Source organism: Leuciscus leuciscus, assembly GCF_965113295.1.
Source record: "Leuciscus leuciscus genome assembly, chromosome: 7".
Lineage (NCBI taxonomy): Eukaryota > Metazoa > Chordata > Actinopteri > Cypriniformes > Leuciscidae > Leuciscus > Leuciscus leuciscus.
In genome coordinates this window covers 24,553,154-24,579,664 of record NC_138731.1, presented here as the reverse complement: position 1 = coordinate 24,579,664, position 26,511 = coordinate 24,553,154, and the positions used below count along the sequence as shown (strand labels likewise).

The window sequence follows — 26,511 nt, the reverse complement described above, 5'->3', positions numbered from 1 at the left end:
CACCGTTTTCGGTTGAAGTCCAAAGTAGTCGATTGTCGAGTTCACGCGCGTGATCATAGGTAACTAAACATATGCGCGTGAACTCGTCAGATTCACCCGTGTTAACTCTAAGGAATCACTCACATTGGCTGGGCACTTGTAATGACACATCAAGGATGTTAAGAGGGTAAAAGCAGGTTTAAAATATGCCCCATTGAAGTCAACAGAGTGCAAAGTATAAAAAGAGGATAACACGGTGTAGGCAACACCGATTTTTCGTTGTTCTCTGTATTGACAGCACTCCAAATTTACAAAAAAATGAGCTCAATGATAAAATTGACCGGAGTTCTCCTTTAAGGTGATGATACACAGGGCAACTTTTTGAGCAATGTTGCTGGGCAATCTTGCCGAGCGATTGTTGCTTGGCCACTATCCCATTGAAAATGGGCAATACATTTCAATCTGGATAATTTAGATCGGTCGTGGGCCCCGTGTCTCATCTGGTTACCCGTTGACAGTATCATCACCTTAAGAAGTATGACCATATTAGCCCGGTTCTGTCAACACTGTATTGGCTCCCTATAAAACATTTAAAAAATTTAGCAAATTACTTACAAAGCAGTACTTGAGTACTTGAGCTCAGTACTTGAGCAAGCTCTTAACGCATTATAGTCCTTCACATCTATTGCGATCTCAAATTTCAGGCCAGTTGATAATCAATAATTTTGATAAACAAAATCGACTGTGGTCGGTAGATCCTTTTCCTATTTAGCACCCAAACTCTGAAATAGTCTTCCTAGCCTTGTTTAGGAAGCAGACACACTCTATCAGTTCAAATCTAAAAACTAAAAACACAAAAAACACATCTCTTTAACCTGGCATACACAAACACATTATCACATTTCTATAATTCACATCCGTTAATTGTTGGGCTGCATAAATTAGGTCAACCAGAACTTTGAACACTTCCTATAACTGTACTTGTTACTAGTGATGGGAGAAACTAACCAATTGCAAAATGATTCACAATTTCGAAGCATTCGAAACGCCACACGCTGGTGACGCCTGCTGGTCAGAACAGTGTAAATGCAACAAAATCTCAGGCCAAACGTGCATAAAAAAAGCTTTAACATGGTTATTTTCATGGTTTGTTTTGTGTTCCATGGATGGCTCAGCTAAACAGGCCAATAAGAGACTATTAACTACTATTAGTAGTTCTATTAGAGTAGGGGTTTAATCCCAGCATCCAGGCCAAATTTGCCCATTGGCCTCTGTCCATCATGGCCTCCTGATCATCCCCTTAATACTGATTGGCTTCATCACTCTGTCTCCTCTCCACCAATAAGCTGGTGTGTAGTGGGCGTTCTGGCGCAATATGGCTGCCGTCGCATCATCCAAGTGGATGCTGCACATTGGTGGTAGTTGAGGAGATTCCCCCTTCCATATGTAAAGCGCTTTGAGTACCCAGAAAAACGCTATATAAATGTAACAAATTATTATTATTATTATTATTCCATTTAATTATACTAATGTCTCATTAAAACATCTACAAATGTATAAAACTGATCAGAGATCAGGAAAACCCCATAGACTCATGTTCAATGGTTCACCGCTGGGGATCATCGCCTTAGATCATCGCCTTAGAAACAGATCATCATCACAGATCATCGCCTTAGAAACGAAGCGCCTCAATTTAGAAACGTTTCGAAACCGTTATTACATAACGAAGCCTCGTTTACTGAAATCACGTGACTTTGGCAGTTTCAAACACGCTCCGAACCACTGATTCGAAAGAAAAAATTCGAAACGATTTTTTAAGCTTCACGAAGCAGTGTTTTGAAATCGCCCATCACTACTACATCGTAAGCAGAATGGCATCTATGCTAATATTAATCTCTCTGTTTATCCCAAGGTTACCGTAGTCAGACGTATCCTGTCGATATCCAGATGCACCTAGACACGACCACAACGCAGCCCTGATTGTCAGCAGAGATCCTGTCAACTAGACAATCCCCTGTGAAGACCTCGTCGACACGACAGCCATCGGCACTAGGGGCGTTTCCTCCAAGGAGGCAAGGGAGGCAGAGCCTCCTTAAAAAATTGGATGAGAAATCCTAATAATCCATATTATAAAAATAAGACAACGCAAATATTACAAAATGTGACATAAATCATAAAAATCATATAAATCGCAAATTTTTCTAAAGTAACACTGTCCAACAGCGACAATGGCAGGTAAAGCTACAGCGGAAGTCTCTTGTGCCTCCGTCTAACAGCCCCCCCTAAAGCGTGTGGTGGGTTTGATGGATGTAATTGAGAATGAATGGGGGAAAGTCACGTGAGAGGAGGCAATGCCTCCATTGCGCTATGATTGGTTATGGATGATGCGATAAATCCCACCTCTTGTTTTCGAGCGTGTTTGTGAATCGGTCTGAATGTCTATATATATATATATATATATATATATATATATATATATATATATATATATATATATGTATGTATGTATGTATGTATGCATGTATAATATATATATATATATATATATATATATATATATATATACACACATACATACATATAGATATGTATATGTACAGTGGGTACGGAAAGTATTCAGACCCCCTTAAATGTTTCACTCTTTGCACTCACAGCACCCCATATTGACAGAAAAACACAGAATTGTTGACATTTTTGCACATTTATTAAAAAAGAAAAACTGAAATATCACATGGTCCTAAGTATTCAGACCCTTTGCTGTGACACTCATATATTTAACTCAGGTGCTGTCCATTTCTTCTGATCATCCTTGAGATGGGTCTACACCTTCATTTGAGTCCAGCTGTGTTTGATTATACTGATTGGACTTGATTAGGAAAGCCACACACCTGTCTATATAAGACCTTACAGCTCACAGTGCATGTCAGAGCAAATGAGAATCATGAGGTCAAGGAACTGCCTGAAGAGCTCAGAGACAGAATTGTGGCAAGGCACAGATCTGGCCAAGGTTACAAAAAAATTTCTGCTGCACTTAAGTTTCCTAAGAGCACAGTGGCCTTCATAATCCTTAAATGGAAGACGTTTGGGACGACCAGAACCCTTCCTAGAGCTGGCCGTCCGGCCAAACTGAGCTATCGGGGGAGAAGAGCCTTGGTGAGAGAGGTAAAGAAGAACCCAAAGATCACTGTGGCTGAGCTCCAGAGATGCAGTCGGGAGATGGGAGAAAGTTGTAGTAAGTCAACCATCACTGCAGCCATCCACCAGTCGGGGCTTTATGGCAGAGTGGCCCGACAGAAGCCTCTCCTCAGTGCAAGACACATGAAAGCACACCTGAAGGACTCCAAGATGGTGATAAATAAGATTCTCTGGTCTGATGAGACCAAGATAGAACTTTTTGGTCTTAATTCTAAGCGGTATGTGTGGAGAAAACCAGGCACTGCTCATCACCTGTCCAATACAGTCTCAACAGTGAAGCATGGTGGTGGCAGCATCATGCTGTGGGGGTGTTTTTCAGCTGCAGGGACAGGACGACTGGTTGCAATCGAGGGAAAGATGAATGCGGCCAAGTACAGGGATATCCTGGACGAAAACCTTCTCCAGAGTGCTCTGGACCTCAGACTGGGCCGAAGGTTCACCTTCCAACAAGACAATGACCCTAAGCACACAGCTAAAATAACAAAGGAGTGGCTTCACAACAACTCTGTGACTGTTCTTGAATGGCCCAGCCAGAGCCTTGACTTAAACCCAATTGAGCATCTCTGGAGAGACCTGAAAATGGCTGTCCACCAACGTTTACCATCCAACCTGACAGAACTGGAGAGGATCTGCAAGGAGGAATGGCAGAGGATACCCAAATCCAGGTGTTAAAAACTTGTTGCATCTTTCCCAAAAAGACTCATGGCTGTATTAGATCAAAAGGGTGCTTCTACTAAATACTGAGCAAAGGGTCTGAATACTTAGGACCATGTGATATTTCATTTTTTCTTTTTTAATAAATGTGCAAAAATGTCAACAATTCTGTGTTTTTCTGTCAATATGGGGTGCTGTGTGTACAATAATGAGGAAAAAAATGAACTTAAATGATTTTAGCAGATGGCTGCAATATAACATAATATAAAACTTAAGGGGGTCTGAATACTTTCCGTACCACTGTATATATGTATATGTATATATATAGTTTGCCTCTTCATTTCAGAACACCACTGATCGGCACATATCCTCAGCAAAGGCCACAGGAAACAGACAAATCCTCTAGATCTATGACCAGATTCTCCATACTGGCGTGATGAATCCGATCGTCAAGCAAAAGGAACCGAAAGGAAATATTTGAATGCTACCGATCCACAATCCACCATGTTCGTTCGTTGGCCAGAGGAGAATTGGCCCCCCAACTGAGCACTGGTTTATCCTAAGGTTTTTTTCTCCCTTCTGTCACTTGATGGCGTTTGGGTTCCTTGGCACTGTCGCCTCAGGCTTGCTTAGTTGGGGACACTTCATATTCAACACTATTACTGATTTGACTGCTCTGACATTATTGGATGAGAAATGAACTGAGCTGTACGATGACATCATTGTTTTTTGCAGAACTGCTTTATTAGATTAAATAAACTTGTTTAATAATTTATCATCTTTAACACTGAACTGACCTCAGCTGAACAATGACATTATTTTCTTTTAGAGTTGCTGTACAGCCATAAAGAAATCTGTTTGCATCATTGAATAAATGTTCCTGTTATCACTGTAAAGCTGCTTTGAAACAATCTGTATTGTATAAAGCAATATATAAATAAAGGTGACTTGACTTAGTGATCAAAAGAAGAGAATAAAGACATTTATAATGTTACAAAAGATTTTTGTTTCAAATAAATGCTGTTCTTTCAAACTTTCTATTCATTAAAGGATCCTGAAAAAAATTTACCAGGGTTTTCATAAAATATTAATAATATATATAATGATAAAAAATAATAAAAAATAGTTACTGATCACCAAATCAACATAATAGAATGATTTCTAAAGGATCATGTGACACTTAAGACTGGAGTAATGATGCTAAAGATTCAACTTTACCACAACAGGAATAAATTACATAAAAAAAATATAATTCAAATAATAATAAAAAAAAATCCTACCACTGCATATTTTTGAACAGTAGTGTAATTTCAGTATTCACTACTATGTTATTTTGGATTTTTTGCTAACTTTATATTTGAATTTTTCAACATTTTCAACATTTTATTAAACATTTATTATGTCGCAATATGCTTTTATTCTCGGTTTATAATTTTCTAAGGTTTCCTTTACAAAAAACAAACAAACAATCTGCTCTAACTTTCTTTGACAGGTAAAAACTAATTTAGCATTTTCCAATCTTGTTCAAATATTTACCACTAGAGGTGTAAACATTAGAAAACTCTAATCCTCTATAAGGGATAGTTCACCTAAAAATAAAAATGTTGTCATCATTTACTCGCCCTCATGTTGTTCCATGTTGGTAACCAGACAGTTGACGGAACCCATTGACTTCCATAGTAGGAAAAAAAATACTATGGAAGTCAATGGCTGCCGTCAATGGACAGGTTACCAGCATTCTTTAAAATATTCTGTTTTGTGTTCTACAGAAGAAAGCAACCCACACGGATTTGGAACAACTTGAAGGTGAGAAAATGATGACAAAAATTCATTTTTGGGTGAACCTTCCCTTTAATGGACTTCAGGTTTACGTTACCGCCCAGGTCTATTTTCACCATCTAGAAGTCGAAACTCAATCCATTTGATTGAGTCTCAGTTTCACTAAGTGCTTAGTCCCTCCTGTCGTAAATTACTCAGTGCTATTAAGAGACAGTCCAGGAATCACACGGCTGCTCATGGTTAGAATGAAACTCACTTGGTGCGGTCCTCCAGTGACTGGACCAGAGTCTGCTGGAAAGTGCTGATTTCCTCCAGGTTCCCGAGAATGACACTTACATCTGAGGTGCTCAGTCTATGAGAAACGATGAGAAAAGTCAATGCTTAAACATTAAGGCTGTACTTCACTCGAATAATAAGAAAACTTCAAGTGGATTGGTTACATAAAAAATAATACAAAAATCATGAATATTTTTTTTAATCACACTTAATTAACACACTAATGTCCGGTTTCACAGACCAGGCTTAAGCCTAGTCCCAGATTAAAATGCATCATTGAGATGTTTTAACTGAAAGCAACTTGCACTGACATATCTTAAAATATGTCAGTACCATTGTTTTTTTATTTGTATTTTTAAAGTTTTTTTTGTGTGGCATTTTTGCCTTTTTTTTTATTAGGATAGGATAGTAGCTAGACAGGAAGTGAGGTGGGAGAGAGAGGGGGGACGGGGTCGGGAAAGGTCCACGAGCCGGGACTCGAACTCGGGTCGCCCGAAGCACAACGGCGCTACATGTCGGCGCATTAGCCCACGAGGCTATCGGTGCCGACATCAGCACCATTGTTTTAACTCAAAATGCACATCAGTAATGTTTTTTTTCTAAGGCATGTTTATAAAACCTACTCGAATGTCCTAATTTAACTATATGCTACGTATGGCTTAATCTAAGACTCATCTGTGAAACCAGGCATAACATTGGCTGCCCTAGTCATAGAAAATAGAATAATGTTACTTTTAAAGCTAAATTGAGTATTATATTCTTGTGTTTGTGTGTTTTTTGGAGGATAGCAAGCATTTTACTTTTCTGTCATCTGTAGAGGTCTCAGGTAGTTGGTCAAAAGGTTCTGGAGCTCCTTTGAATACTCTGTTTCGGTTTCTAAAATGTTCTGTAGCACCTGAAGACAAACAAACAGCAGCTATTTTTAGACAAGATATTTCTAACACAATGATTACTAATCACCGGCGCTCATTCACAAATCAACTGAGTCTGATTACTGTTTATGCACAAAAACCTTCAAAATTAAGCGAATCAACCTGGGACACTTCAAAAGGATATTTCATTCAAATGTGCTTACCAGGTTGTAGTAGGTTTTACTAATGGCTGTGGTATCAAAACCTTTGGGGGGGCTTTTAAGAGTTCCAGATTTAGGAGACACTGGTTTGTCTGTAAGGCCACATAGATTGTTTTAATAAATGTGCACTGTGGATAAAGAGAAGACCGTGTTTATATATTTATAATGGGTCTACAGCAAGCTGACACATACCTGACCCTTTGATCTCTCTGACGTAATTGCTTGGAAACCAGCCTGTCTTGCCGTTGAAGGATCCTTCCCACCAGCCCCCTTCTTCTGTGCGAGTAACATTGATGATGTCACCCTTACTGAAAGAAAGCTCATCCTCATTGGTCTGCTGGAAATTGAAGCGAGCTTTAACCACTAACTGAGCGTTACTGTTCTCCGTCATGTCCTATAAGAGAGAGAGTACTTGTGTTTACATACAGCCTCACGAGTCTGAAAATCAAAACTGACCCATTTACATTAATTAATATGTTTGCAGAAGACAGAGTTTCAGGACACTGCTTCTAAAACCAATAAGTTAAGTTACAAACATCAAAAGAAAGACATCTTTGCCTTTGTAACTTATCTAAAAATATGCCAACATAACAGCTCCTCACATGGACAGAAGTTTTATACACTACTGATCAAAAGTTTGGTGTCAGTAAGAATAAAAAAATTAAAAAAATTAATACTTTTATTCAGCGAGAATGCTAGCCTGGGTTTCCGTGATTTTATTCACGCTGCTAGGCAGCCTGGACATCATGGACCAGATTTTCCCCTCAAAAAGGGAACCAATCACAGAACGGGGAGGGAGCAGCAAGACGATGACGACGTCTATGCGACACACCGAAGCAGTTTGTTTATATCTATGGATCCAACTTGGCATCAGACGCGAAGTTACCTTTCGATGCAGCCTTAGATAGTGTTCTAAGTAGTTTAGAACGCAAGTTTATTTCGTCTTCTTCCTCGTCGAATTTTTGTCGCTCTACATACGTCATCTGGTATAATTGAAACGATTGGCTATGAGCTACGTACAGGCGCATTTGATAGACATTCGTAGCGCCCAATAAACGGCTCTGGGCATTCGTAAACCACGCCTCAAATACGAGAAAATGAACATGTGGTTCCCAGACCACGTCTCAATGAGCCAGGCTACGAGAATGCATTAAATTGATCAAAAGTGAAAGATTTCTATTTCAAATAAGCTATCCTTAACTTTCCATTTATCAAAGAACTCTGAAAAAATGTATCAGAGTTCTCACAAAAATATATTGCAGCACAATTGTTTTCAACATTGATAATAAGAAATGTTTGAGCACTGAATGATTTCTGAAGGATCATGAAACACTAAAGACTGGAGTAATTAGTTCAGCTTTGCCATCACAGGAATAAATTACATTTTAAAATATATATTACAATAGAAAACAGTTATCTTAAATTGTAATAATATTTCACAATATTACTGTTTTACTGTATTTTTTTATCAAATAAACGCAGCCTTTGAGCGCATAAAGGGCCTTTCACACTGAACGTGATTAAGCGACGCGAATGTACGTCGCGATGACACTCTTACATCAAAACAATAGATCCCTATGGAGCTATTCACACTGGGTGCGATCAATCACAGCGCGAGAGGTTCTTTTTTCCACCAGTGTATCGATTTTTTTCCCCATCCCCCCGCGATGGAACAAGCCGCCTAATTAGATTTGAGCTTACCAGAGCCGCTGCTGTTACACAAAAGTGTGAGATTGGTGGCGCTGTTTTGAAAACCTGTGTAAACCCCGAAGAAAAGTATTCCGGAAGACAGAAGAGAATGAATGTTGAGTGTTATCACTGGTGTCTGAGAACAGATTTATTCTTACATGTTCTTTATACAGAATATTATTTCTATTAATTTTCCACTGAATTATGTGAACGGAAGAACTTGAAACAGCGTACAGAGTGCTGTTTTCTTCCGTGTGTGTCAGTTGTGTGTCAGAGAGCTTATTCGCTCTAGTGCTGTCATATCAATCATATTATCTGATCATAACTCCTGCCCTACCGAACGGCGACGTCATGTTCATTTCCTCGTTCTGAGTTCTGCACGGTTCCACACATAAACAACTGAGAGATGTTTTTACAGATGAAACATGAAGCCAAATAAATATAAGATTAGAACAATATATGTTCTGTATGTGTTTTTCATGAGGCTCGGGGTATTTTATAACAATAAAGAATGAGAAATGCTTACATGAGAAATGCTAAGCAGTTCAGTTTATTATAAAACACTACAAATAATGCACATCTGCTCATTACTTAACCAAAATACACTTTAGATCGCAGTCTGAAGTTATTACACGCACTCGATGAAGGTTTCTGTGTAGTACCAAACTTTATTGATCTTAATTTACTGTTGTACGTTGTGCAGCAGATGAGGTTAAAGCCAAATGGGAAAACCTACAAGATATATACATGAGGAAAAATGTTTCACATTCAGTATGAAAGCTCTGTTGGTCTATGATTAGCTTAGCTTTATCACGTCGTGCTCAGTGTGAATGGGCCTGAAGAGACTTCTTTAAAAAAGCAAATTTTTTTAAATCACTGACCCCAAACTTTGGAACAGTTGTGCAGATGTTTTGCACATATTTCCATTGTGATCTGGTGAGGTTGGTTGAGAGGTCTCACCCCAAAGTTACTCACAAGGCTGCGGAACTGGTTATGGAGCAATTTAGAAGATCGTCCCAGTGAAGACTGGGAGGCCAGCGATTCGAAGGATTTGATCCGGTGGGCGGAAGAGTGACGCGTACATACAGAGTCGCTGCCAATGCCAATATCTACATCAACACAGAGAACACAGAAGAGAATAACAACCACTGGGAACATCTGTAACAGTGTCACACATTATTAGAGGAGCACATTCGGAACTTTGAACACATTTTAAACAGTTAATAACTGTACTTTTGGGATTTGTTGTTGTAGCACTGTGCTGGAATTTATTTTCCAGGAAGTACCGTGTATAGCCACAGTAACGTCTTCAGCTAGTCAGCTTGAGATCCTTTCCATCTAAACTGGTTATATCTCTTAAGCCTAGTAGTGAATGTTTTATGAGCAGTAGGATAACCATATTCATCCGCACAGTCATGCAGAGCCAAAGCACAACCAAACAATGTTCTTCTGCAAAATGCATGCGGTTTTATTTTTTAACCACTAGTGGGCCAAAAGTTACATAGTGTACCTTTAAAAGAATATTGTTTAAAAAATGTATTAATTCATATTGTGAAAACCTAAATGGGACAGTTCTAGATATTAGACTTACCTGCAGTCACTTTATTGAGGGCAACCAGTGTAGTGAGGACTCTGCTGAAGTTGTGGCCCTGAAGCAGGTCACCAGCCTCAAATGGCTATAGAGAGAAAAACATTATATAACACCATTAATCTAGACCACCTACAAGTCAGTTAAAACAGTGAAAGAACCATATAGGACTCTAGCCTATTTCAAGCACATTAAAGGGATAGTTCACACAAAAATATAAATTCTGTCATCATTTACTCACCCTCATGTCATTCCAAATCCGTAAGACATTTGTTCATCAAAACACAAATGAAGATATTTTAAATTAAATCTGAGAGATTTCTGTCCCTCCATTGGCAGTCACGCAACTACCACTTTTGTTGTTTTAAAAAGTTCTTAAAGAGATTTCAAAACGAATCCATATGATTAGAGTGGTTTAGTCCAAATTTTCTGAAGAGACTGGATTGCTTTATATGATGAACAGATTGAATTTAGGCTTTTACAAACCTAATTGGTTCTTACGGAAGCTCAAACGTGCTTCATAACACACGAGAATGAACCTCATTGGTTGTCGCATGTCAAGCATGCATGCTTGAGCTTCTGTTTACCACAACTGATGTGTGCGTTGATGAATGTTTGGACTAAACCGCTCAATTCATATAGATTAGATTTACGATCTCTTTATGATCTCTTTACATTTGAAGCGATCATAAAAAAAAGTAGTTGCATGGACTGTCAATGGAGAGACAGAAATCTCTCAGATTTCATTTAAATATCTTCATTTGTGTTTCGAAAGATGAACGAAAGTCTTATGGGTTTGGAACAACATGAGAGAGTGAGAAAATGATGACAATTTTCATTTTTAGGTGAACCTTCCCTTGTGTCTCATTCTTGATCTCCAGTAGCTCACAATGCGTATGCTAGGTTGAGTCAGTGTAATGGTAAGCATTATTATGTGCTACACTCTAGCAGAAACAGAAAGGTTCCCAATTTGAATCCAAAGGATCTGTAGCCTGTCTTTAAACCGCATCAATTACATACATTTTATTTGTGCCGACCTGCAACAGTGGCATGTTCTCTCTAGTCCATTACATCAGGGTTTGCTTTTACTGTGATCTTATGGGAGTGACAGGATGTAAAAATAAATAAATAAAATAAATATATAATGTGCATGAATAAACTATTCATAATAAAAATTCCAATATTCCATTAAAAAAGTAAGAATCTTAACTTCATGGTGACAGTAGATGTAAACATGTTATGTATATAAAGGCCTGTAAATCAGGCCAAATTATAGGCTATATGTAAATAAAATCATGAAACAACATTAGAATAATTCCTCATATGCAAAAAATATATCATATCACTAAAGAGTTTTGTGAGCTCGTCAACTCCAGCTTACAAGTCAACTACGTCAGACGGAGACCACAGAGACTTCAACATTGTTTTTTATGAAATATGAAGAAAAAAATATATAAAACAGGTTCAATTTCATGCATTTTCCAAGTATAGATCATGCATTTTAAATAATTGCTTTTATTTTTAAATATATTTTTTTGTATTCGTTTCCTGAGTACACTGTAAAAAATTTCTAACCTCTCCAAGTCAAAATTTTCTAGTGACTGCATGGTCACATCTAAATTTTTAAATTGGCCCAAGTGCAATTCTTGTTGCAATAGTCTGTTAACATTGGCTCAATGAGAAATAATACGTCAGACTAATTGAAAAATTTAGATGTGACCAGTCACTAGAAATTTTTTGACTTGGGGATGTAATTTTTTTTTACAGTGTATAGGCCTACAGATTCCCGTTAGATGTAGCCTAACTTAAGTATTTTGATTTTGATGAATTTCTTCATTTTTAGCAAAAAGGGCTTTTGTGTGTACAATCAAATATAGTATCAGATAGACGTACAATCAAATAGTCCACATTCAGCATCTATGCAGACATTCATCAGTCATTTGTTATGTGTGGCATTCATTCCTCTGAGCAGGTGGTGTGGTTAGCTAGGGGTCACTGATGTCTCTGTGCTTATGAAGTGAGAAATCTGATTTGTTCAGCTCTAGATGGTCTGTCCTGTGTTGCTCTTTTGCAGTATTAGAACTGTTTGATTGACAGTTATGTGTACTTCTGTTAATGGACAGTGGCTGTGTGCATGTGAACTTCAGTGGGAGCAAAATATCAGCTTCCGCTTTACTTTCCGCTCTGATACAGTTTATGCCCTGAGAGAAGAAAAAACAAGTGTGTGTGTATAAGTGGACAATGCATCATCTTGAGCTTCCTAGCTAACATATAAGAATATCCATAATCGGTTTTATGGAAATTATTTTATGTTCTCCTATAATTCCATGGAAAATGTAATTTCAGAATTAAATCAAAAAGCAAATCACACCTGAACCACACTTAAAAAGCAGTTTCAGAAACAAGTTTACGATGCAAGTTTGGGGACAGTAAGATGGAAAAAGAAAAAAAAAGAGAAACTAATAATTCTATTGAGCAAGGATGCAATAAATTGATCAAAAGTGACATTTATAATGTTACAAAAGATTTATATTTCAAATAAACGTTGTTCTTTTGAAATCCTGAAATAAATGTAGCACGGTTTCCAAAAAACGATGATAATAAAAAACGCTTTCTTTAGCAGCAAATCAGCATATTAGAATGATTTCTGAAGGATCATGTGACACTGAAGACTGGAGTAATGATGCTGAAAATTCAGCTTTGTCATTACAGAATAAATTACATTTTAAAATATAGCCTATTCAAATAGAAAATATTTTGAATATATCTACAGCCTTGGTGAGCTTAAGAGACTTTCAAAAACATTAAAAAACATTTTTTAAAAACTTACCGACCCCAAACTTTTGAAAAATAGTAACACAATAAGAGCCAATGTGTTTTTAAAACATGACTTACTCTGTCATATTTAAAATATAAGTGTTGCAAGAGTTTCATAAAGTGATGCCTGACTTTGTCACACTTTATCATATCTTTTGGTTTGCTTCGATCATATTGCAAAACAAACAAATACAAATTAATAAATCAAATTAATTAAAATCTTTCATATTTAAAGTACTTAAGTAACTAGATTAGAATGATGTATTTGGTTTTGGCTATACATAAATATAATTCCAGCGAAAACAATACGATTTGGCCCTAATGTGGTGTGATTCCATATAGAGTGAAATCAAATAAAAAACAATGGGAATTGCGTGATGGAGTCTTAAAGGGACAATGTGTAGCTTTTTAGGTATTTTATTATCTAAAATCTATATTTTTATTCATAAATATGCCCTCAATGGTGTACAAATACCTATGCCAATGTTCAGACTAATCCTCGTAAACGAAGAATTTATTATCTTTATATACATGGGACGGGTAAGTCCACGGAGGCTTCCATGTAGTTCCGCCATCTTGAAAAACTATAATAGCAGAGAGGGACAAAAAGTACTAGGCCAACGCGTTTCCACAACGCATTTCGTTCAGAGCCAGCGTCACGTGACTGAAGCCAGCAGAAGCGGAGGAGCAGAGAGAGGCGCTTGTCACTGCCGCGGCAAGTTTAAAAGGCTGCACTGCACGGTTATTTATACACCGTTCATTCATACATACATATGAGTCACAGGATAAGGAGTCCTCGTCGTCGAAAAAGTCCAAAATAGATCGTAAAAGGAAACGTGACCGGAGATTACAAAAACAAGGGTTACTGTCAGGATAGCTAATGCAGGAGAAAGCTTTCAAAAGAGACCCTGAAGTTGCCTGCTTTCTTCTCGACAGGTAAGTCAATGTTACAGTCTTAATTACAAGCTTTTTTTTCATTGCTTGGTTGTGTACTTTATTATATAGACAGTCGAACATTTATAGTTAAAAGTTAAACAGGCTCTTTGATGAATAGCAGCTATTGAGTAAAGTAACGTTAGAGAAGGCTCTGATGATGATGATGATATCTAACAATGCACATACTTCAAAAAATATAACGAGTAAAGAAGGCATTACTACTAATTACCATAGTAATGTTTTTGACAGTCAGTAGTTCATACTGTAACATTCTTTTTTTCGTTGTTTCAAGTTTCAGTTTGTTTTAAATAACAAACATGTTCACCCGAAGAAAAACTCGAAGTGCTATTATAAGACATCCTGTCATAGCTTTTTGGTACATAACGGCAACCGTAGATGCAACGCGCATTTGAAAAAGTGAGGCGCTGGAGAGCATTATTCGTTTGAATGCAAAATACAATTTCACCACTAGATGGGAGAAATTCCTACACAATGTCCCTTTAAGAAAATAAATTATAGCCAGACTGCAGATCTGAAAATGTCATCATGTAGTTAAGCTTGAGAATGAGATCACATCATCACAGCTGAATGGGCTCATGCAATGCTTCATGGTGAAGCAGCTTCAGAAGAGGCTGTTCAGAGTAAACTGGACACTGAGTAGATTAGTGAAAATCCCCTAAACAACAAATTTAGAGCAAGGGTAAGCTTTCATCTCGTGAGGTCAAAATAGTCCTAAATTAATACAAAAAAGTGCAAATCAAACTCTCAGAAGATTAAAAAAGCCTTCTGTCAATCAGCCCTATAGTTGTATCATATAACGTATGTGATGTAAATCATGGGATGAGGGTTGTCATCCGGGAATGTGCACACAAATCATGGGCTGGAGTGGCAGACACTCCTGAGGCATAATGACAATAACATGTCCTTGCAATTTCTGTGACAAGTGCTCACAGCTGTAATGTTTCACACAAAATCCTAAAAATAAGTGTTTACTATAACAGCTTATTTCTGTTCCAAAATTTGCTTGCTGTGATGACAGGGTTGGTCCCCAATAGAGCCTTGGGCATTGCAAGGTCAACCGGACACCTTTTAACAGGTCAGAGAGGAGCCAATTACTTTGACAGAGGTGTAACAGCAAACACAAAAGCAAGAACACTCAATATGAGAAAACTCAATTAGGCACAAGGTGATTAAAAATAAAGAGTGACCTAAAGCCACATAATGTACATTCAATGTCTTCAGGATTAGAAAGCTACAAGCACGTGAGTTTTTACATTTGGAGCTAAACTTAAAAGTTCTTAAAAGAACCATGTTTATTGTGTGAAGAACATTTTATTCATCTAAATAACCCTTTTCCACTATAAATAACCTTTTGTGAAATGGAAAGATTCCATGGATGTTAAAGGTTCTTCATGAAACAATGGATCATGCCAATAAAGAACCTTTATTTTTAAGAGTGTATAGCAAAGCCAGAACTGAAAGTATAGCCTATCTATGCAAACAAACCCTGAGATGAATTCATTAACACAATCACTGGCAGAACATTTGACATTTTCATACCTAGATCATGGTGCAGAAGCAATCTTAGATTTACAATCACAATGCCACACCAGACACAACATTAATCACACTGAACTTGAGAAAAGGTTATAAGATATTGTCAGTACATGTTTAGATAATGCTTTTGACATTATGCGTCTACCAAGAGCTCCATATGTGACGTGGGCCTCAACCTCACCACATCTGATACACTTGACAATACATTAGCGTTGCCCTGAACCATCTGTTCCTTAATAAATGCGCATAGATCAAAATCCTACTAGCCCTTTGTATGTCTTTCTGTGCATATTAATGTCAAAACTGGCATGTTAATAACTATTTTTAACTAATCAAGCCATAAACGGTCTAGGCATAGTGAAAAAAAAAAAAAAAAACTTTTGTAGAAAAAAAGACAATTTCAGATAATATATTTTAATTTACATTATGATACAATCAATACTAAATATTATAGTTAGTTTTAGACTACAATAGCATTAACAAAAAAAAACCCAAATCATTTAAATTAATTGAATATCCAAAAATTGTCTGTATACATTCTTTTTTGTCATATTGGGGGTACTTGGCGTTAAAAAGTTTATTAAACACATAATGAAAGACACTTCTGTTAAACTTAACCAAGCAGAAAACAAAGCTTCAATCAAAGAATCTAACGTTATACCAATAACTAAAATCCATGCAGACTCAATTGAAACAGACAAACTGTACATGAATGGACAAAGCAACGCCATTCATATCTGACACAGCGCACAATATCGATGCTGTGTAGTGCAAACATCACCCGCAAAATCTAGATATTTTGTTGACAATGCGTACAATAACAACCAAATAAACCCTAGAGACATTTTCAGAACATTACAAAGCTTTTGTCCCATCAGACTACGGCAATAAATCGATGTGCAGGGGGGCATGATCTCATTCACACCGGTCCAGAGTTGCGTCTCCACTGTATACTGCACGTCTCTTTTGTTGATTGTTTTCATTGTGGCGCCAATGCAGCAACATACAGTAGCTACAGTCAAGACTCAAAATAACATAAATACACCAACTTACCTCGACGCGAAACACCGCGCAGCCCTTCAGAAACTCCGTGATGTTGCTCAAGCACTCGCTGTCGTTCTTGGGATCTTGAAAGATCTGAGGAAAACGGGAAGAGCGGTTGCAAAGTGTGAATGCTTTGGGAGTGAAGGACTGGCTCAGGTATCCTGCACGAGAGTCCACAGGCTAACTGACTGACTCACTACAACTACATATACATCGCGAGTTAAACAGCACCGTGGAAGTGGACAGCAGGAGGAGGAAGTGACGTTTTCAGATGGACGCCGAACGAACACAATGGGACCAACGGGACGTGAACAACACACACACCCCTGTCCCTGTCCCCTGATCTGGCGGGGGAAATCAAAACCGATCCGTCATTCAGATCAGGTATTTTGAGAGGTAAAAGAGAGTAATGTAAATCAAAACATTCTTACAACAGTTAAAACATCAAGTGGTTGGTTCTGGCGTAGTATTCGCTGCTAAGTGTTTTCTTTGAGGGGGAAAAAGGGCTCTTAGTCAAATTCAAAATCGAGAAAACCCCAGAATTAATGTCAGTCATGGGATTTGTTGTATAACGCAGCAAGAAAGCACATGTTGTCAAAGTGTTGTAGCTGCAAAAGGGAAAACACGTGGTGGGTTGCCACTGAAATATGTCTGGTCTGGGGTGGAACCAGAAGGAATGAAGTCAATAATATGTTCTATGTAAAAATGTTTAAATAAATAAAATACTAGAAGTACCATTTTTGCACTGATTGGCACTATGTTGTTGAAACCTCCTTGAGAACAGTTAGGTACCCTTATGAAAATAGCTTGAATATAGGCTATTGTGTACCTCAAAACATTTCTCCCTAATGGGGTAGCTGTTTTTCGAGTTCTTTCTACTGTTGGCTCCATTTTGTAAGTTACCTGGAGACCTTATGCCCAGAGGTTCTCCAGAGGGTTCCACCAGTGTGGCAATCTGTTTCTTTTCATTTTTACAGTGCAAAATGATCAGATTGGGACACAGCCTGGGAGTGGAAGCAATCCTTGTTCATTGTTTTCATGGGAAGCGTCTGCCAACCCACCCATCCTTATGTGAAATAATAATGATATGAATAAAAGTATTTACAAAAGAATGCACAATTACATGTGAATTTACAGTTAAACACATTTCATCAAATAATTTGAAAATAGTTAGCTCTCCCAAAAATAAAGTAGTACTAAGCCTGTACTACTTTTGTTCAGGCCAATAGAGGCGGTATTAACATTGGCATGGCATGGCATCTTACGCACAGAAGCCATTGGCACATCCGGTGGCATATCCGGTTATCATTGGCATGTGTCAGTGGATAGCCACTGACATTGTTTCTTTTTTAAAATAATATGTACAATGTATTTAAATACATATTGCTCTGTAAATACACAGTTGTTTTGATAACTCACATAATAAACAAAAAAACAATAATTGTTCTATTTGCATATGATTGACAGTTAAGTTGTGTCATTTGGATTTATAAACTATATTTAGATTGGTGGCCACAACTAAAAAAAAAATTGTTAAAATAAAATTTAGTTCTAATTAAAGTGGTACCAAAACCAGCAGGGGTATAGAGACAGAGCGCATTTAGGCCACGCCCACACCGGGGGGGGAAACAAACCAACCGTCCCCATTGACTTTGCATTGCGAGAGGCTGCCTCCTTGTCATTTCTTGCTTCTAACAAAAGACAGAATAATGCCTAAAAGCTGCTGTGTGACAAGGTGTACAGCAAACAAGCTAAAAAATGAGTGTTTAGGACATAAAAGTGGATACAGGCAGTTGAGACAGAGCATGAGAACTAACGTACGTCCGCTGGAGGAGACCGTAATCGGCAACACAGGATAGTTTATCTTACAGAAATATAATATATAAAACTGACATTCGGATATTTGACTCACCAGTGACCAAATGTTTAACTTACTGCACACGTAGTGGATTTTTAGTGCATACTGAGTGTCAGGATCCCACAATTTACCCATTCGTTCCAGCCTGTATCCACTTTTATGTCCTCAAACGCTCGTTTTTTGGGGTCGACATGCTTATGAAAACTTATTTCTGGGTTTCTTAGCTTGTTTGCTGTACACCTTGTCACACAGCAGCTTTTAGGCATTATTCTGTCTTTTGTTAGAAGCAAGAAATGACAAGGAGGCAGCCTCTCGCAATGCAAAGTCAATGGAGACAGTTGATTTGTTTTCCCCCTTGGTGGGCGTGGTCTTCAGATTATGACGTGTTGCGCTCTGTCTCTATGTGCCACCACAACCTGACACTTACCAATCAGTTAGGCCTATTTCATGTAATTGTAAACTAGCTTTAGAGAAAATGCCACAAACCATTATGAAGTGATACCATTCCAAAATGTATTATGAAAACTGGCATCAACCATTCAGAAGTTTGCTGGACCTTGACACTGGCTCTTCACATTCACAATGCAGATTAATGTAGGTCTGTAGATATAGATCTATATATCTATAGATATAGAATATAGATACTATATTATAATGTGCCTACAGCAAACATTCAACATTATTTCTTACATAATTCCATAAAATTCATTGTGGAATATTAAAGCCATAGATCATATAACCACTAAGCACATATTAAATTATAGGCCTATCTATATTTATTTAGATCAGTGTCAGATTATTTGTTTTTGTTTTTGCTACAGTATAAATCACAAACAAATAGCCTACTAAATACGCCACCTGTGGATCTTCCTCAACTGTCGTAAGTTTTGGTTTATCTTGTACTCAAATACAGGTGTGCCACAAACTGACCACATGTTTGAAAAATATTTCCGATTTGTAAATATGTTTAGTTTATTTTTTTTTTTAAAAAAACCGCTTAATTAGGCTATTTATTTAAAACTTTGTGCCACAATTACGACAGTATAACTGCTCAACTCATCTGTCAGTCACTACTGGAGGTGCCACAACATATGGCGACATGTTCCGCAACATTGTCAGTAGAACATGATGCAATCCTTCGGCACATCATAAGTTATGGTGAAAAAAACCATACATTTACCAGCCCATAGACCCTCCCATCGAAGAAATCAGGACAGAAGTGGTTGAAAGTGGACAAAAGATACAACACTAGGTGTAAACGTGTATGTGTCCCCCATCTGCTTGTGAACCGATCGACCAAAACGCATCTTAATACCAGGTGTTAACAGGGCCTAGACAGCAAGGAGCAACAGTAAGAGCTTTAAGTTATTGTTAAGGAAACTGTCAAGATTGCAAGTTGATTTGCTGAAAGATGTTCACAAATGTTCGTATCAGCAAATCAAATTGCAATGTCAATAAACCTTTCCTTCTTTGCAGTGTCATCCTATTAAGAGCTGCAAAGGATACCTAAGACGGTACTATAAGAAATGGATACTTCCTTTTAAGTCAGGGAGCCTAACAGCTGAAGCTAGGATATATTTACGTTTTGTAGTGAATTGTCGGGATGCCTTATGTTTGAATACCTTCAAGTGTTCTTTAAAATGGTTTCTGTTCTTTTAGAGCTACAAAATGGGGTAACAAATCTAGAAATGGCAGTAACTGATCATTGCAGTCCGAGTCTGATTTTGAGACAAATCTGCCCTGAAAGAGTTTTGTCTTGTTCTCATTATTGCACAGAGAAGTGACCAGAAGCACCGAGTGTCTAAGATAATTTAAATTATTGATCAGTTTCATATTTTGATTGTCACAAATACTGCGATAGATATTTGGATCATTATGTACTGATGATAATTAAGGCAGTGACATGAATAACACAAGTAATATTTAAATATATATTTTTTTTTTTTATTAATTTTTTTTTTTGCATTAAATGACAGTTGCATTTAACAGGTTAGTTCTGTTGCACTCTGACTGGTCACATGGACAGTCCCGTCACAAACATGAAGCTGCTGCCCACCCCATCTAGAAAAGGGTCAAGTGCACTAATATTTCTTTTTCCACTTTAAATATGCAAACTTGAGATTTTTTTTTTTTTTTTTCATTTCCACATAGCCCTCTTGCCGGGAAATAAACCTGCTATAAACATCCTATTGTTATGCTCACAGTCAGAATGTGAAATTTGGTAAGCAAACCAGATGGAGCTTCAAAAGAGGTTATTGCTGTCATAGACTGTTAGTCATTGTCAGAGCTGACCCTGAATATGACTGAATTCTTAAAACGCACCCCCCTCTGTATACCAAACCAAGAAGGACAGACTCCATGCATTATTTATGATGAACTGCTTTACAAAACACGCTGGATATCATTATACTTGAGTGCTTATGTGCTGACTACCTGACTTTAATTATAAAAAAAGAATACATTTGAATTCTGTACCTGCTGAGAGGCCCTACTGGCATATTAAATCACTATAGATTTGCATTTGCCCTCAGGCAGTTTATTCAGTGGAATATTTTGTTTTCACTCTGATACTATGAACTGTTTTTAATTTATTGTGTGATTTAATGTTATTGCATTCTTTTTACTTTTGTGCAATTTAGTTGAGATAAGAAAAAAAACGTGTGTTGAACTAGTTGAATGAAGGCCATTTGGTGTGATTTTCCGAATTGCATTGGAAAGAAGCAGATGCTTATGAAAAAAAAAAAAACTGTTTCTTTAAATGTACTGCTTTTTGTCAATGTCTATGGAGGCCAATTTCCCATGTAAGCAATATAAACAGGGATTCATAGCTAACCTTGATAATACCTAATAGATTAATGCTGATCATACACAGCCATGTAATGCGATTTGCACGCGCTTATCCTCAGGTTTCCATAACGTATCCTATACAAACTGTGCTCTTACACACAGTCGGTTAAAATCTGTTTTACTGGTTTCCTGTGAAATATGACAGTCAAAAGCAAACGTTTAGTTTATTATATATCTCACAATAAAATCGACGACTGCCAATGTTGTTGCCTGGAGCAACAGCAGCACTAGCGCGCGCTGAACGCCACAACCGACCTGCTGTATGCGTTTACATTCATATTGAGGATTAAACATCTGTTTTGACCAACAAAACATACACTATATTGGCCACTTGTGCGATAACACATATCCACGCGTGTGTAGAGTGAAGATTACGGGTAAAATGAACACTGAAACACGGTGCGCCAAAGGGAGGATGCGCGCTTACTTTATCAGTAGTGCCTGGACGCAGCCGCTCCAGCAGCCTGCACAGGACAACCCCATCCTTTAGCGAAGACTGCAGAAATCCATCGGGGTCCGAAATTGTCTTTTTTGGTGATTCCAAAACCCCGAGCGTAATGAGCCAAGTAACCGTTTGTTCCGCCGGATTCATGGCCACGCCAGCAAGGTCGATGCTCTTAGTATTATGATTGTAATGTGGGAAAAAATAGGCTGTCTATTATCAACCAGTCGTTGAACTGGGAACCATTTTCTCTAAAATGTTTTATTTGTGGGATGGCGCATTATGGCGCTCCATGGAGATGAGTAATGCTATCGCTTCGCTCCCATTTCCTTTATTACGACAAGCTGTCAAACGCCTTTCACTGGAATACAGTCAGCGCACAAAACCTGCATCTTCCGGCAGATGACATCACAGCACAGACAGCCGTTTGTGACCAGTCTGCTTCGCATCCTGCTTTGCATGTGGACTGCATTCACCTGCTCTTTGCATGACAAATGTGTCATAACAGAGAGATCTTGTGGGCATTTGTTAGGAGACCTATTATGAGAGATTAGAGAGAGGGAGCGTTTAAATGAAAGGATATTGTAAAATAGTTCTATACACTGTGGGAGGGTAAAGCATGAACATGTAGCCCAGCCTATATATATATATATATATATATATATATATATATATATATATATATATATATATATATATATATATACATATATGAGATGTTAAATATGCAATCTGCTACCCTTCCGTTATTAGACAGGTTATATATGCTACTGTTGTTAATGTTTTATCAGACTAGTGCATTTCTTATGTGATCCGCAGGGTGGCGTCCTTTGAACATTTGAAACTGGTTTCTATGGCCCGCTGAAAAACATCATAAACCAGCCTAAAATGGTTTTACGATCTAAGCTGGTTTAGACCTAGCTGTTCTCCCAGCCTAACCAGCTGAACAGTGCCCAAAACTATTTAAACAGCAACAGACCAGCCTGATCAGACTGGGAGACCAGCCTGATCAGACTGGGAGACCAGTCTTTTTTCTTTTCTTTTTTAAGCAGGGTAGGCAGGAAGTTAGAAATGTGTTGTTTATTATTAGTCAGTTATCTCTTTATCACTTTCAGAATAATGTTTGGGTTTGTTAAGATTTTTTTAATTGTTTTTGAAAAAAGTCTTATGCATTTATTTGATAAAAAAAAGGGCTACAGTTAAAACAATAATAGTGTGAAATAGTATTTTAATTATATACTATTTTAATATATATATATATATATATATATATATATATATATATATATATAAAATTTAAAAAAATACTTTAATGGCAAGGCTGAATTTTTCAGCACCATTTCTCCAGTTTTCAGTGGCACATGATTTTTATGAAATCATTTCAATAAGCTGATTTGCTGCTCAGGAAACATTTCCTAATATTATCAATGTTAAAACAGTGGTGCTGCCTAAAACGTTTGTACAAACTATGATACATTGCTTTCATGATTCTCGAATGAATATAAAGTTCATCAGAACAGCATTTATTTGAAATCCTTTATAAGTTTCTTTCACTCTCAGAAAAAAAGGTACAAAGCTGTCACTGGGGCAGTACCCTAAGGTACAAAAGCTAAAAGATGCTAATATGTACACCTAAAGTACTATATGTACACTTAAGGTACTAATATGTAGTTTTGAAGTACTAATACCATTATGTATCATTTAGGGGTAAATAAGGTACAAAGATGTTGGCCTACTTCTTCGCTTTTTACCTTAGGGTACTGTAATGACGGCTTTGTACCTTACTTTTAATCAATTTACAAACTATAATCAATGCATAAAAGCATTCATGTTAATGCATGAATTTAAATATGATTTCCTTAAAAAATACATTTCTGACCACAAACTTTGAAACAGTAGTGTAGCTTATATATTTCCATGTGTGACTTTCTCCTCTACTAAACACTGTGATAGATTCCCATCCAAAGGCCATCCTCCTGATGCACAACTACAACAATTGCAATTAACAGCACTACAAGTACTGAAATATATTGCACAAACATCTCACAATATTGGCACGTTCAGAAAAATATTTGCACTGCCACACACTTCCATACTTATTTTATAAAACAAAAAAATCTCGAGTACATATATTTAGTTATGAATAATTCCTGCTATAAATTCATTTTTATTTTCTAACTCTCAGTATTCATTTCTCTCTTCTCTATGCAATTCGTACTAAGCGTCAAGGGAATTTCATTGTTCAGTGTAACCCGTTACCCTGTGCGAATGACAATAAAGAGCTTGAGAGGCGTCTGCTGGATGCGACCTTTAGTTCCAAATTATTAATGAACAAGCTCTTAGTAATGCGTAACAGTAAACTGGCGCAGTCAGAGTAACAAAGTATAATCTATCAGCATGTGGGTGGAACTGAAACATCACATCTCTGCAAAAAGTTCACTAGTTATATTGGATTGACAGGGTGGTAGTGGCGCAATGGATAAGACACATGCCTTTGGTGTGAGAGACCCGGGTTCGAATCCACTGTGAGACACCAATGTGTCCCTGAGCAAGACACTTAACCCCTAGTTGCTCCAGAGGCGTGCGACCTCTGACATATATAGCAATTGTAAGTCGCTTTGAATAAAAGCGTCAGCTAAATGAATAAATGTAAATGTAAATGTAAATGCATACACCATCACTTTTCCTTTCCAGTTTACCACTCACTCCTGCTCCCTCCTGAATCATCTGGCGAGCTACCTTGAGGAATCTGAGTTCCCAGTGGGTCACCATGGATACCGGTAGAGGTTTAGTGCTCATCTCGAGAGTCAGAGGAGAAGAGAAGAAACCCCTCTGTGGCTGGAAGGACAAAACATCATGTCTTAACAGGCCTGCCATGGGACTACCCACAATCCCCCAGACCCACCATCTCAAGTAGCAGTAACCAAGGATGCCCCCGCTATGATTTCCTCCCAGAGCACGCTCTAGGTGGACCCTCTCCACTTTTTAATTTCTTTAAACATTTTGATTCAATTTTACACTGAAGTAGTTACTCACTCTAGTTGTCTTGTCCTTTTTATTTTCCTTTGCCAATTTAAAGTAAAAATAAAATCAGTCTGTGTGTTTGTAAAATAACTTAATGTCACCATCTTACACCATCTGCGCTAATAGCCTTGTAAAGTAATAAGCTAATGAGAGCAGTCTATATGTTATTACCCATCTCAATGGTACATTTAATACGGTTCAGTGTGTAAAAGACACAAAGAGAAGGCTGTGATTGTTTATTGCTACAATTTAACATAACATGTCTCGTTTAACTGCTCTCTTTTGTGTAGGAGCAATAATAACTAATTCAAAAAAATATTCTAACACACATTGATTCTTTAAACTCTCAAACACAAGCATGTCCTTTTGTCATATGTTTCTGGAGTGCTTTGATTCATTTTAGTTGAATTTTGCATGTTATGTGTGATTTGTGTTTTTAATACTGCATGCTATAATACTCAGATTTATTGGTTTATTTCTCTAGACTGCCTCTCTCTCACACACTGCTTGCTTTTTCTCAGTTTCAATCTATTTTTGATTATTTTCTTCCTCCAGGTGTGGCTCTCTCTCTCTTCATGAGGGTGATTTGGTCTAATGACTGAGAGGTCATAAGAAGAGCGCTCTGTTTGAGTAATGAAACCACGACTGTGAGAAAGAAGGATCAGTAGCACATCTGGGGCATTCCAGTCACAACCATGCCAAAGACAAACACTGTTTTATGCAAGAAAAGTTGCAAAAGATTGGCAAGTTATACTTTTAGCAATCTGACTTATTTATCTAATGGATGATAACATGGATGAATGGAATTTATTCCATAAACGTACAATGAAGCTATCTTTATCTCATACATAAACAATATTGCAGTAAGGCAGAAATCACCATGCACCTAACAACCCCATGGCATTGTGGCGGTGCCGGTGATTTTTGCACAGACAAGCATATTTTCGTATAATTATTTTTATTTATTATAGGTTTAATTATAGCAGCCAATTTTTTTCATTATTCTTTTTTTTAATATATATATAAGATATCTGAAAAAATTATAATAATTTGGAATACAACAAATCAAAATGCCTAGAAGGTGTAAGTGTAATTTGGGGATTCTTAGTCTCCTGTTTCACATGATACAGGGAAAGTTTTTATTTTTATTTAACCTTTATTTATCCAGGTAAACTGTTTGAGAACCACTTCTCATTTACTTAGGTAGAAAGTGTGTCTACCTAAGCATCACCATAAATTGTCTCCTGATGGATTTATATGCTTAATGCATTCATATTCTGTTCGGCTGTGTTTGCATTTTTTTTATTTCTTTTTTTATTTCTTTTATTCTTTCATTTTAGTGAAAGGTATGAAGCAAAGTGGGGGGTGGGGAGTTGAGATGTACAACTAGATCTGGGAGTGTGCAGACTGAGTATGGTGAGTAACACAAGGTTATTATATCTATATAAGCACACACACATCTGGAGATTCAGGGAAAATCATTTCATGCCTAATCCTGTTATGTGGGTATGTATCACGATCCAACCTCCATCATCTTAAGAGATATAAGCTAATTTTAAGTGTTTGCATTGTGAAAATCATCAGTCTCCCTACTCCCTTACAATTACATGTAGCGATAGATAGATAGATAGATAGATAGATAGATAGATAGATAGATAGATAGATAGATAGATAGATAGATAGATAGATAGATAGATAGATAGATAGATAGATAGATAGATAATTTTTGCTTGTTTTATTTGTATTCCCAGAGG

The 26,511-nt window shown here is 37.3% G+C and overlaps 1 protein-coding gene across 6 annotated transcripts in view; it reads right to left on the bottom strand.

Annotated features, from left to right (window-relative positions):
* The window catches only part of arhgef7a (Rho guanine nucleotide exchange factor (GEF) 7a), a 35,808-nt gene extending 13,491 nt beyond the window's left edge, over positions 1-22,317 (bottom strand). For 2 of the 6 annotated variants that reach the window (XM_082175536.1, XM_082175538.1), the window contains exons 1-8: positions 21,719-22,312; positions 16,596-16,679; positions 10,236-10,320; positions 9,605-9,753; positions 7,148-7,349; positions 6,959-7,047; positions 6,684-6,778; positions 5,864-5,959 (exon numbers count right to left, since the gene is read on the bottom strand). In XM_082175536.1, coding sequence (XP_082031662.1) covers positions 5,864-5,959; positions 6,684-6,778; positions 6,959-7,047; positions 7,148-7,349; positions 9,605-9,753; positions 10,236-10,320; positions 16,596-16,679; positions 21,719-21,883 — 965 coding nt within the window. In that variant the 5' untranslated portion in view covers positions 21,884-22,312. Of the gene's footprint in view, positions 1-5,863; positions 5,960-6,683; positions 6,779-6,958; positions 7,048-7,147; positions 7,350-9,604; positions 9,754-10,235; positions 10,321-16,595; positions 16,680-21,718 lie in introns of all 6 variants that reach the window. The other 4 variants (XM_082175540.1, XM_082175541.1, XM_082175539.1 and 1 more) reach the window with 4 other exon arrangements.
* Between the last annotated feature and the right edge of the window lie 4,194 nt (positions 22,318-26,511).